The 14523-nt window shown below is 38.3% G+C and overlaps 1 protein-coding gene across 7 annotated transcripts in view; it reads left to right on the plus strand.

The window, feature by feature from the left end:
* ERC1 (ELKS/RAB6-interacting/CAST family member 1) overlaps window positions 1–14523 on the plus strand; it is a 291605-nt gene that overhangs the window by 112878 nt on the left and 164204 nt on the right. For 6 of the 7 annotated variants that reach the window (XM_060245767.1, XM_060245766.1, XM_060245768.1 and 3 more), the window contains 2 exons: window positions 5987–6122; window positions 13726–13857. In XM_060245767.1, coding sequence (XP_060101750.1) covers window positions 5987–6122; window positions 13726–13857 — 268 coding nt within the window. The remainder of the gene's footprint in view (window positions 1–5986; window positions 6123–13725; window positions 13858–14523) is intronic. The other variant, XM_060245771.1, reaches the window with a different exon arrangement.

A 14523-nucleotide genomic window follows, 5' to 3' on the forward strand; every position in this document is an offset into this window, starting at 1 on the left:
GCACAATGATTCAAGAGTTCAGTTGTACGAAGCTTTGGATTTCAAGGCAAGCTTGGCATTTGGTGGTGTTAGGCATTTTTTGTGTTTGTATCTTTATTTGTGGTGGCATGGTTATAAAAAAAAAATGCAGAGCAAACCTGGCCTTTAAAATATGCATTAAAACTAGGGGGAGGGGAAGAATTAAAAAGAGTGATTCTTCAGGAGGGCTAGATGTCTGTTACCTTAGGTACCTCTTCATGAGTGCTTGGTAATGTTGTGTTTTTGTTTTTTCTTCTGAGGATTGCCTTGCCTTCCAGGAAGATGAGACCTTAATAAGTGGTAAACATTGCTCTGTCTACAAGAAGGCTTTTAAAGGATATTTAACGCTAGCAATTAAAGGCCACTTTGAAATAGTGCTGGGTGTCCTTTAGTAATTTTAAATGCTCTGGTCAGTGATTTCCTACAGAACCTGTATGATTGGACCTAAAACAAATATTAAGTTCAGGAATAACAATGCAATATTGTTTGAGTCCAGTGACACCTTTAAGACCAACAAAGTTTTATTCAAGGCATACGGTTTTGTGTGCACGCACACTTCTTCAGATACAGAAGAAGTGGGCGTGCACATGAAAGCTTATACCTTGAATAAAACTTTGTGGGTCTTAAAGGTACTACTGGTCTCAAAATATGTACTGCTGCTTCAGATCAACATGGTTACCCATCTGAGTGTAATATTGTGCAAGACAGTGATTTTCTCCATGGGAACTGTAGTCTGAAGATCAGATATAACTCCTGGAAACTGGCAAATTTACCCTCCCATTCCATTTTGTGACAATGGTGGTTTAAAAAGCTGGATCTTGGAAATAGTTCAGGGGAGGCCATCATTCCTCTATGCCACAGTCCCCAGCAGGACTGGGCCCCTGCAGCAGTTTTAAAAGTTAAAAAGTCAGCTCTGAAATGATGCCGCATCCCCATGGTGGACTCAGGGATGCAGTGTTTCCTAGTTTGGCCTGCGGACTATCGTTATGTAGGTAAAACCTCCTTATTGCAGCACAGGCAGTGACGAAGTCTACACTTCAGTTATTCTGAAGGTGGTTAAAGGGAGGTATAATGCTTAATCAGTTTTGAGCAAGCATCTGTGTTGTATCTGTGCTCTTTTGCATGGTGGATATTACCCAGTAGTAAAATAACCCTATCTGTCTTCTAAATTTAGTGGAAACTAGAGGTACTTTTACAGTTTGTATCACACAAAGCCCTTTACACTGTCCTGAAGTTGAAAACAAGCCTGTTCTTATGTGATTTGCCTGCATTAATATTTCTGCTTTGTAAAGAAAACATAGCATTTTATGTTATGTGTGGTTAATATAATCATTTGTGCTGTTTTAATAAGCAAAAATGGTATTGACTACAAATGACAAATATACACAATTTCTGTGCAGAATAAAATCTGTGTAGTAAAAACATTGTGTGTTAAGTGGCTCCTAGAAGAACTGGCTTCAGTGCTTAATTTGAGACAAGCCCTTGATCAGCATTTTGGAAGGCACTCCCTGACCTTTTCCTCTGTATCTTCCATGTGATACAGAAGTTGGATATTTTGTCTTCACTGTAGTTACATATTGATTGATAAAGGATCAAGCAAACATGTCCCAATGGTTATTACAGCAAGCTTTTTAGAATCTTTCAGAGGATTAGAGGGAACAGCAAAGGGCGGTCAAGTGCTGGAATGTAGCTTCCATACACTAAAGTTTACTTCAGAATGCCTCTTTCCTGGAGTTCATAGTGGAGGCATCTGTGCCCTTTGTACAGAGTTGGTTTCTCAAAAATATCTGATTGGCCACAGTAGAGAATTGAATGCTAGGTTAGATAGGCATCAAGGTAGTAGTTTGCCGAAAGCACCCCTTGGGTTAGCCCTGGATGGTTTACCATACCAAGTTATTTGGACTTGTGGGTCACCATACCAAAAAGTCTGGAGCCACTGGTGTAAGATACTGCAGTTTCCTAATGATTGCAAAATACTGATCTTGGACAACAACACCTTCCTTAAAATAATAAAGCTACAAGAGCTAGGTAGAGTTCCAAGAATTAATCTGCTTCTAAATCTGACCTTCACCTTTGAACTATCTTGAGACCTATTTCATGGATTAGGTACAAAGATGACTGCTCCGATCCACCCTCCTCAATTTTCAATTCTGCTTCCCTTTCCCTTCCTCTGTATTTATCTCTACATGGAATTTGTTTTTAAAACCTGGGTTTCCTGGTTTCAGGAAATAAAATCCACCCACCCCTCTCTGAAAAGCCATTTGGGGCTTCTTGCTGGCACTCATACAACAGGCTAGTTATATTTTCATGACTTTTGTAGCAACAAGCTCTGTTTTTGTTGGCATTGGTTAACTTGTCATATAAATGCCATGGAAAAGTGAAGAGCGGTGTAACAAAATGATGAGGACCTATGGCAAAAGCTCACGAACAGAATACCTAATCGACTGTTTGAACTCACTGGCATTCACTTTTAAAATTCTGATTTTGGTCTTGTAAAAGGTTCTTAGCTGCATCTTAGCCTTGGGCAGAACTGTGATGACCGATGAAAAAATAATTTGCTGTTAAAATAACATTGCAAGATAGAGTAGGTTTTTTATTTATATACATTTTTAAAGTCCTGTTTTATTGCTGTGATAAAAAGCATCAGAAACCTTGGAAAACATAATATTTCTTCTAAAAATGTATAGCAGTAGTCTGTGGAAGTTTGCAAATCATATTTCAGTCCTGTGGAAGCTTGCAAATCATATTTCAGTACTTGTGTAGGATTTCAAGAGGGAATTTCCTTCATCCTGAGGGGGGAGGGCTTTTTGTTGTTTAACAGAACTTCTGCAAGTTGCTCAGCTTTTCCTCACCACTTCACGGGAGAAATGGATACACATTGTTGTCTCATAGTTATCACTAGGGGCATGCACTCGTGTATACCAAGCCAAATAAATACTCAAATACCTTCTTGGTATTTTTTTTGGGGGGGGGGGGGTATTTATTCAGTTAGAGAATCTGATTTGGCTACTGAAATAGCCACACCCAAATAAATCCCAATATAGCCCCACTGGTGGACCTCCTGATGGCACTTGAGTTTTTGGCCACTGTGTGACAGAGTGCTGGACTGGATGCGCCATTGGCCTGATCCAACATGGCTTCTCTTATGTTCTTATTTAGCTTTTATTTGGGCTCTGCTAGAAAGCATTTAAAGAGATTGCTGTCTCTTTGAATGCCTTCTGAATTTGCCAACTTGTGCTACTGTGGTGATGCAACTTGTTGAGTGAACTCAGAAGGCTTTTAACTTTAAATGTCCTCTGATCTCCCTGAGTCACGTCACCACCATGGTGCAACTCAGCGAGTGAACTCAGAAGGCATTTAAACTTTAAATGCCTTCTGAACTAGGGATGAGCACGAACCAGGAAAATATAGGCATTTAAACCTAGCAGCAGACAAGCTTTCTGGCCTTTCTGCTAGGTTTAAATGGCTAAAAGCCATTCCATCAGTCCCTTTTGCACCAGTGAAAGCTCAATGAATTGGCTTGCAGCCATGTCAGCTTAACACCAAACTCACCCACATTGCTGTTAGGGAACTCAAAAGGCATTTAAAGTTTAAATGCCTTCTGAACTCTCTGAGTAGTTCTGCCACTCCACCGCAACTCAGCAAGGGTTGCCAAAATTCCATTATACCAGTGACCAGCCATTTGCCAAGCAATCAGGGTTTAGAGGCAGAGACCTTCTCCTGATGCTGCCTCCTAGCAATGGAATTTGGAGGTTTTCTGCCTCTGTATGTGTAAGACATCTGTCTAACCAACTTTTAAAGCCTTCTGTGCTCATGGCCATCAAGGAATTCTCTGGCAGTGAATTTCAGAGTATATTACTTGTTGGGTATTATCTGGCCTGAAACTACTTCCCAGCAACTTCACTGGGTGCCTCTCAAGTTCTAATATTATGGAAGAGGGAGAAAAAGCTCTACCCACTTCCTCCATACAAGCATAATTGTGTAAGCCTTTTTAATGTCTCCCCTTACCTGCCTTTTTTCTAGAGTGAAAAGTCCTAGATTCCTCAATGTTTCCTCATAGGAAAGGTGCTGGAATGGCTTTTGTACTTTGTCCAGTTCTGCAGTATCGTGAAAAATCAGCAGTAAACCATGCAGGCAAACACCCATGGGCTGCAAGTCTCAGTACATTCTCCCTTCTGCATGCCTTGGCCCTGTCCTCATATATTGTCCTTCAAACTCTCCTCACCAGTTTTACCTACCACCCCTCCCCATACTACCTGAATAAGTTTAAAATTCTGGTTAATTCCAATATTAAATTGAACATTTTTATTTGGAAAACTTACTTTCTACTTCTCCAAAGACCTGCCAGAGGTGGCTTACAATGTTTCCTTCAAATAAAAGGAATGGAAAATTTAATTTATAGCAGTTGAATTGCTACTACAATACAGACAGATTAAGGGGGAGAGGCTATTGTTGGGTGCATTAATGGTCTGAATTGCCAAACCATGCACATTTAATTGTCATGGAGATTAATGTAGATATTAACATTTTAAACATCAGTAAAATCCTAGAACTGAATAAAGTAGGTGACAGCAGGGAAGAGGGCAGAAAATTATAGAAAGAAATTAGTTTATGGGTCATATATAAATGAATTAGATCTTTTCTGTCTGTTTTTGCGATGAATTTCTTATGGCTTTCTTTATACTGAAATATGAATTCTGTACCAGATTACAATGTTGATATTGAAAATGCAGATAGATATATTTTTCCAGTTAGCTAGAAAATTCCTTCAAGAAGAGTGCAATATAAATCTGCCATTACAGTCCCAGTTTTCTTCCATAGATGGCACACTTGCAAAGAGAAAATCTGCTAAACCTTAAATCAAGGCCTCTTCACTTAACCAGCAGCAGAACATATGGGATGCAGGCAGATTCCTAATCTCTTCTGGGTCATCTCTTGAAGCAGACAAAGCCAAAAAAATAGTCAACAAGTATCCAAATGCACATAGCTAAAGAATGAGTATTCAGCTATCAGTTTTAAAGCCTCTCTTATCCTGAAACAGCAGCTCTTTTAATTTCATATTGTTCCAGTTTGCTTCCTTTGCTGTGTGGTATGAGAGCCATCAAATCTTTTCAAGCGTCTTGTTTTGAAGCAGTTTATAACTGAATGTTGTGACTTACAGAACACCTCCATGAAGTGTGAGTGTGCAAACCTAGCAGCCTTATTCTCTACCCAGGAGCAATTCTCACTTGCTTTCATCCTAGGCATTTCTTCTTTTTTGAGAAGTTTAAGTACAGCTGCAGTGGCATATCTATGCCGTGCTTCCTTGGGCCCTAAACTGGATAGTGCAGGCTAGATTGATCTTGTCAGATCTCAGAAGCTGAGCGGTGTTAGCCTTGATCAGTATTTGAATAGGAGACCTCCAAGGAGTACCAGAGTTGTGAAGCAGAGGCAGGCAATGGCAAACCACTGTTGAATGCCTCTTGCCTTGAAACCCTCACCTAGGGTTGCCATAAGTCAGCTGTGACTTGATGGCAATAAGAACCTCTACATACATTGCATGTACTTTGGAAAGAAGAAGCAAAGCTGTTGGTCTCTGAGTTACTGAAACAATAGTCTGGAATGATGCTCTCTGGTTGGAACTTGAAAAACATATGTTAAAGGGTTGGTAATTAGGTTCCATGTAACCGTTCATAAAGAGAAAGGTGCCGGAAGCCGTCAATACAAGAGAATTTTCAGTTCTAAACAAAAATTCAGTTGCATTCAGTTATAGAAATTGCACTGTATATAAATTCCTTGTAACAAAAAGGGGAAGGCAGAAACTATTAGTGTATGCTAGAATTGAATCAGTTCAAGGTTTCAAAGTATCAGTTTGCCTGAGAACATAACAAAATTAATATTACATGTGAAAATGTTCTAAAAATTCTTTTTTCAGATTCAAGTTTCACCAGTTTTTGAGCATTTTTCTTTTCCTCCTTCTTTTTGGCAGGCAAATTAAAGATCAGAATAAAAAGGTAGCAAATCTGAAGCACAAAGAACAAGTTGAGAAAAAAAAGAGCGCGCAGATGTTGGAAGAAGCCAGGCGGCGGGAGGACAATCTTAACGACAGTTCTCAGCAACTGCAGGTAACATGGGATCATATGTCTGATATGAGGTCATCTTTAACTTGAGCTCTTTCTGCTTCACTTGCTTCCTTGCTTACAGTCTTGCTTTTAATAAAAGAATTGCTTTGTACTAAAAGGAAAAGTTTTACCCCTACGACATTCTGAGAGTGTGTGACACAGCTTGATTCCTGTTATGGTAAGTTGCAAATAAGGCTTCATTTGAGGTGTAAGTTACTGAAATGACTTTATCAACTGGTCATCATTAGCTTTGAGATTATTATGAATCTGGTGCTTTTTTAAAAAAATCTTGCTTTAAGTGTTTTCAGTTTGCTGGATTCAGTTTTATTCAATGAGCAAAAACTAAACAGCAGACATCCATTAGTAACTATTTTTGAATTCCAGAAATAATTTTCTAGTTATGTGTAGCAGCTGTTTTGTGGTTGACTCTGCCTACTGCAACAGCCATTTTGTGGCTGCACACCGCACACTGTCAGAAGTTCAAAGGTGCTCACAGACTGAAAAGTTTGGGGACGCCTGCTTGTAAGTGAATTGTGAGCCAGATAGGAAGTACAAGTAGCTACTTTTGGCTCTTTTCAGGGTTGCCATTCTACCAGGCAGTGGTTGAATTCTGTGTTCATAATACTTGGTCACATCAGTGGTTGATAGTATGGTATAGAAGCTTCTAATGGATTCAGCAACAATTTTTGCAGAAATCTAAAGGTCCTCATTTTTTGGCTAATTTCAGTTTCTTCTTCTGTAGATAATGAAGTAGAAAAGAGCAAGAGTTCAGTAGCACACCTTAAAGAATAACAAATACATTTTTTTGTGAGTTACTGCTCTCTTCTTCAGATTCATCTAGTATGCGAATTCATCTGTCTCATATGTTACACAATGGAGTAATTTCAGATGCAAATGATATTAGCAGGCAAATGACAATGGCAGGTGTGCTTGGATTAGGTGTGATATATGAAGAGGTAGTAGACATGGAGAAATCAGCATTGGTAATGAGATAGGAAACCTAGGTCATGATTCAGTCCAGGTGGATGCATTGTCTTGAGCTTTGTTAATTAGTTGGAAGTTAGCAGTCTGTCTTTTTAATCTCCCTTTGAAATTCCTTTGTAAGAGAACTGCTACTCTTTTAGGTGAGCAACTGTGAATGTCCTGGAAGATTAAAATGTCCCTTCCCATCCGCACACACACACACACACACACACACACTGGTTTTTGACTGTGGTGGTTTCTAATGTCACACTTATGTCCATTTATCCTTTGTCAAAGTGACTGTCTTGTGAGACTGGATCTATGTGAGAGCAAAGTTGGCATCTTGATTTGTTGCAGGCCTGGGTACCAGAGTACATATTACTGTGTTAAGTAGTTTATCATTGTGGATGAGAAGTTGTTTTAGGTTAGCAGGTTGTCTCTAAGCAAGTAAATATCACTCCCCCACCACCACCACCTATGCCTGTATGAGGGAAGTGTCACTATCCAGCTCAGGGTTGTAGGTAATTAATAATGTGTTGAACTGGCTTGAGTTGTGAACTGTGGGTGACCACCAGTGGTGTCCTTTTGTCATTTAATGGAGTGTTTGGGTTTCTAAATTAGGAAGTGTATACATACCTTTTTTTAAAAAATGTGCCGTGGTGCTCTGCGTGGTACCATGCCAAATAAGTGTGGTGATTTGTCTTAGTAATACAGAACTCAAGCATGTTTTCCTCTATTTCACACATCCTTTTTTAAAACCATGCTTATTTTCCTTTCCACATAACTGAGTAAAATGAGTCTGAATGAGCAAAAAAGGATAAATTCTGTTCCGTATTTCAAATCCTTATTTATGAATTAAGCAGCACACAGGCTGGCTTGAATCTCAACAGCTTCAATCAGTTTATTTACATCATTTATTTTCTGCCTTTCTGCCCAGTCAAGCTATGTTTAAACTTGCATCAGAAAGAAAACCATGTTCATGAAGTCTAAAAAAGCAACATGAACTGAGTTACCAATAGATTTTTCTTTCCATACTGTGTGAACTGCATTGCCTGGATTTCAGTTCTCATCCCACAAACTCACACTCAGTACTTGTGAATGAAAAAGAGAAAAACTGTAGAGAAACATCTTGTGGTGCAGCCAAGAACTATGTAATGAAAAATAATATTTTATCAGATTGTAAACATCATGTATGAAACCTCTGTCATGTGTGTGGCATGTAATGATTCCTTTTCAGTCTCAATATCTAGTTTCTTCCAGTAACTCAAGGTGCGTTTATTTTTAAAAAATATTTTTTCAGCTTAAGTATATCCTGTGGTTTCTGTCTAGTGCTGCTAAAGACCATTCTGAGATAGTTGTAACGCATTCAAATCAGACTTGATTCCATATTGCTTACAGCCAGGTGTTGCATCTGAGCAATAGTCTCAGAATGCTGCTGGTCAGAAGAGAAGGCACCACCCCTATCAAATGCTTGCCCTGCAGGTGCATCTGGTTCATTCATGCAGTTGACAACCCAGTAAGTAGCCCTATGCTATAGGATGTGAACAGATTACCCTTTCTGGATCAGGGAACTCATGTTGGGAAGACATATACAGAACTTATTTAATGATCAGGTATTGGTATGCAAACTTTTTTCCAAGTTTCTTGGCATGCTTGTTTATCAAGCTGTCCCATAGCCGGTCACACATAGCTCTAGCCAATTTGTTTATTTTGCAATTAATAAAAGCTAATTTTTTTTAGCAGATACAACACATCATTTGCCTGTGCTACAATTTTGTTTTGTTTCTGGCTGAGACTCCATCCAGATGCCTCAAACCATGGTTTTGTGCAACAAACTTTTGTTGGTCCAGAAGATAAGGAACAAATTGAGAGTAAGCACCATGTAGTGGTTAGAGTCTCAAAGCAAGATTTGGGAGATCCAGATTTGAATCCCCACTCTGCCACGGATGCTTGCTGGGTAGCCTTTGGTCAGTCATATTCTCTCAACCCAACATACCTCGTAGGGCTGTTGTGAGGATTAAAAAGTACAGAAGAATTATGCTGTAAACTGCTTTGGGTCCCCATTGGGGGGGAGAACAGTGGGGCATAAATATATAAATAAATAATTTCTGACTGCTGTGTAAACCCTCATTGGTATGCTTCTTGCAGCCTCTCTGTTGCCCAGCAGTGAAGCTATCTTTCCTTAAAATGCTGTTTGTCCATAACAGTGTGTTATAACATCTAAATTCACAACCCACAGTTAGTGCAGTAGTACATTCTAGTCTGAAATCGTGGCTTGATACTAAGCAGCAACCTAAAATTGTTTGAACCATCTACATTCAAATATTACAACTAACTGGAGTTTGCTCAAATCATAGTTTACTGTGATGTCTGAATGAAGCCTGAGTTTTTCTCCTTTGTGCAAGCATCTTATTAGAACCCATTAGAGGGCTAAAACACAGTTCCCTACCAAAAAATTGCACCCTGTCTTCCTCTAGATTGAACCAAGGCAGTTTATCCAATATAAGTGTCACTCCTTTACTGTTCTTTATATTTTAAAAAATAAGCCTAAAAGAGAAACTGATATTCTGTATGCAACCATTACTGGGTTTGGGGTTAGTACACAGAAGCACCAATTTCAGATAATTTTGGCTTTTATGGTTTTGGCTGGAATTAATAATTCATTATGTAGTGCTTAAAAATACGATCCCTGTTTTCTTAAACTGGCCATCTGCAATCCAGCCAAATAAACAAGTTTCCAAATCCTTACTCCACTGTCTGTAATAGGCATGTGGTTTCTTCTTTTCCTGAGTCAAGTAACAAAGTGTTCGTTTGTACAGGGAGTTTTTGATTATGGAAACTTGACATTTGGAAAACAGTAAGAGGATTTGAAGGAAGAATGAAGCAATAATAAAAATTATAACATCTCAGTGCAGCTAAACTAGAAAAATGGATTTGTGTTATTGTCCATTTTGCTTTTTCTAAGCTTTGCATCGAAGCTTTGCATCGTTTGAGACAGAGTAAACAATCAGTAGGATGTAGGATCATTTTCTGTTTCCTTCCCCACAGAATGTATTCTTTTCAAGGAATATAAAACAGCAGTTCAAAATAGTTTAATTTATGATAGAGCTGCTTGTGATTTTTCTGAAAAATGAATTTCCCCTACTAATATATAATTTTATAGTCAAATACCATTTAAGTTCAAACCCCCTTTTTGGCTTTTAAAATGAGGCAGTCTTCAACTTGCATATACATTCATTGTCCGTATTATGTACTGGCAGGCTCCGCCAATTGGAGGAGGCACCACACCCATACCCCACTCATCTTACATGCATCTGCTTTATGTTTTTAAAAAATTGTATGATTTAACCATGAGGGTCTTACTATTCAAATACACTACCATATTTACCAGAAAGGAGTCAGATGTAAAAAGCAGAACCATTTCTCAGGCTTAGTCAAATAAGATGTTCTGTATTGTTGATAACATGCCCTTCTCTACTCAGACACAGTGCCTGCCTACCACCCCTTTACAAACCTCTATTCTTCAGGTTGTGGTTTATAAGTAGGTCAGGAGGTCATACTCACCACCCTTCTTGTCTTTCTTAAAATCTGCAGAGAGCTATGATCATGTCACAGAGAGCTATGATCATGTCATGCCTCTCATGCAGAGGCATCCACAGACAGGGTAGCCCAGACCCCTTTAATAATCAGCCCGCACTCACACAGAACTATTGGGGTTGGAGCTCAAACACGTTCCAGTCACTCACTGCTACCATTCATTCATATCAGACATAGACCAAGATATTAAATTGTATGTGTGTATGCCTCTTTGCCTTCGATACACAGCCCACACGAAAGCTTTTATTTATAAGAACAAAACACCGTGAAAAATAAAGTCTAAGAAACGTTTCATTTCCACTGAGCTTTTGAACTGTGGTCCTTACCTACAATTTGTAACCTTTGATTACAAATTTACTATTTTCAACCTGTTCCAAGCAGCTGTTCTATATAGTTCTTTCCTCAATCAGAAAAACCCTTCTAATCTCAGCCCTTCAGCTGTCCTCCTCTACCACTAAACCCGACATGTCGTTTCTCAACTCCTGTTTTTCAAGTCTCCTGCTCTCAACACTTCATCAGTTCTCATTGGCTGTTTTTAGGGAGAGGCTGGACCTAGCCTGTCTGTCACAAATGTTTTGCAGTGTTACAAGGCTAACTTGTGGAGCTTTCTGTTTGCCTTCTGAAGGTGGCTAATGTTGTACAATTTGTGACATGAACGCTTGCTTCATGGATGAAGTGGGATGATTCACCACAGAACAAAAAAGGGATGAATTCTCTAACTTTGCCTGGAAGGCCTGTCTTTGGAGAGTACAGCATTAAACTTATAACTGAAAAATATGGCTCAGAGTCTATTAACAACTGTGTCATTATACAAAGATATTTTGTCACTTTTCAAAAGATTAATTGAATAGCATTTTAAGCAATAATATATGCAATAATTATCACATTCCTATATGGACTATCTTTTAAAATTGTATTTATTCATGAAATTTATAATATGTAATGTAATATAACTATGTATATAAAAGAATAAAATCTTTGCAATCTGATTCAGTTTTTTAAAGTTCAGTAAAACCTTAAACCAGGTTAACTTGTACAACTGAATTGTATTGTATGAGCTAATCAGACTTACTGTTTTAGAGAAACTAAAAAATATTAATTATATTTACCTCATTAACTGATATATTAGTGATATATTAGGCTGTAAGTAACACTTGTGTTCTAAATCTGCCAGTGGAATCATGTCATATGCCAGTAATTCTTATGAATGACAAAATTTACTACATTGATTTGATTTACAAATATTTGCTGGTAATCACAGGTGAAAAATGCATGCAGGAATCCATTGTACAGCTGTGCATTCTTGCTTCCTTTTCTCTACAGCAACTCAAATCAGCTTTAACCAGACAGGTATTCTAATACAGCACTGGAGACACCACTGAAGATTCTGATCTTGACGGTCTGGATTCTGACATAACATAGACAACCTAATGAGTATTTTCCATGTCTGGGACAATTAGAACTTTACACTGTAATTTTCCAGGACTGTCTGTCTCAGGCAGACTGGGCAGGATAATTCTAACTCTAAGCACCTGTGGGAGCATTAAAAGGGTTTAATCAACAGTGCTCCAGAAGATGTAGGAAGCAAGCACAGTCTTCTTGATACTAAAATTATCATTATTGGGAACAACAACCCACGATCTGTACAGGGCATTACCCCTTTCATGTGTTAGGATTACATTACCTTCTGCTCTTGCCTGTTCTAATATGCACTAATGCCAGGTTTTTGCACTCCTCTTACCTGTATCCAAAGGTCTTCTTTGCTATTCTTTTGTTAGTAGTGAAAGAATTGATTGGAACTTGGCAGAATCATCAATAGGTCATGAAAGTATAATGCTGCACCAAGATGGATATCTTAGATGTCATGATCATTTTACATTGTTATCAATTAACAGAAACTGACCCTCTTTCCAGAATTTCTTACTACCTAAGTCTTAGTTCCTCAGAATCTGAATGATTCATCATTTGAGAGAATTTTCAGAGGAAACAAATGTGCTGTTTCCTTAATTCTTAATTATTCTTATCAGTCATTACATGAATTCTTATTAATTCTTATCAGTTATTATGTGAAATACTAGTTTTGAACTTCAGAGAATCCTACCATATCTGATATTGTAAGGTCTGATTACTGTTTGGGGGAGGGGCACACATATATAAAATTGTTCCATCATTTATTTTGAATTTGAGCTAAGTTTAAGACTCTTCATAGATGATTTTATTATCATAAACAAGGAATGGCAACCATTTTATTCTTCTGCCCCAATTACCCTTCTGAAGCAGGCAATGCATTCTTGTATGAATTGAATTCAATTCAGCATCATCAGATTCGTATAGCGTTAAACTTTTGAGGTCCTTTTTTCAAATTTTAAACAAGCATCTGTGGGTAAACATTTTGTTTTTTGATTCTCTAGTCTTTTGTTCTTTTTGGCAGGCTTTCTGATAGATTCTTTTCCACCTTGCTCATTTAATATAAAGGCGTTTGATGAAAGGGGTTGAAAGATCTTCGTGTTACTTTCTACATCGATTAAGGGAGTATTTTTCTCTGAGGAGGTTACTGACTGTTAGTTGAGCTTCTTCCTTGGGTATACTTTGCCTATCAAAGTGTGAATGCATGAGAAGGGTTTCCAAATGCTTAGTGGTCTGTCACGTCAACTGTCTACTAACCTGCTCTGCAGCTGCACATATCTATTGCACATAGCTTGTTAGTTGTGCTAACTGATCTCAAAAAAGAACCTACAAATCTACTCACACCAATCTCTTCCTTTACTAACTGTCTTCGTGGCTGTGGCATTCAGTTTCTCAAAAAAGAACCTACCGAACTACTCACACTGATCTCTTGCTTTGCTAACTATCTTCAAGGCTGTGGAATTCACTTTCTTCTGCTCTTCATTCACTTTTACATCTTTACTCTTCCTTTGTGTGAGGAAACAGCTGATGTGGAATGTCCTCGCTGGGGAATGCCTTGTAGTTGGCATAGCTCAGGGTAGATTTGCTCTCTAGCACATTAAATCCAAGCTACTTCATCTGGTCTCCCATCATTTTCCAGGACAATCTACGTAAGAAAGATGATCGGATTGAGGAACTGGAAGAAGCACTGAGAGAGAGTGTACAAATAACAGCAGAGCGGGAAATGGTACTGGCACAAGAAGAATCTGCCAGGACACATGCTGAAAAACAGGTCTGCACACATACAGTCACGAGTGCTTATATTTATTTATTTATTTGGTTTATCGATGTAATGTGGCAAGCAGCACCTTGTCAGAGGTCCCTAAAGGACTTGGTAGATATGAACTACTACAGCTTGTGAAATTTGATAAATATTCAGACATATGATCCAGGTACTAATTTTCTGAAGGTCTCTTCTGAATGTGAAAATTTGTCCTCCTAAATGGTGCCCTCCAGAAAGGAATGTTCCAGAGTAGAACTAGCAAACTGTGTGACTTAGCACTATGTAAGATATTGTATAGAGTCTTCCTTTGCCTGTTAATCTTTAAAAATAATTCTGGCTGAACAGTTCACACCTGCTTACCTCTTCGATTGTTCTTTTCAGCAACATGAGCAATGTACTTGTTGGATTTCTTGTTTCAACAATTTCAGCGCTCTTCAGACATTAACAATAGACTTTGTAAAGAAAGAATTTGTACTCTGAATCCCCAGTTCATTGTGTTGGTGTAAAATTATTGATAAATGTGATTAATCTAACCGTTAATTTTTTATCTCAAAATTAGTGATGGTTCGGGGTAGGGATCTTTATTGTTGTTCAGTATTCTCAGTGGAAAATCATTCCTTGATAGTCACTTGAAGCTTTCTGAAGGCAATTATGTTCAGCATTGGTTGTATAGAT

Source organism: Heteronotia binoei, chromosome 8, assembly GCF_032191835.1.
Source record: "Heteronotia binoei isolate CCM8104 ecotype False Entrance Well chromosome 8, APGP_CSIRO_Hbin_v1, whole genome shotgun sequence".
NCBI lineage: Eukaryota > Metazoa > Chordata > Lepidosauria > Squamata > Gekkonidae > Heteronotia > Heteronotia binoei.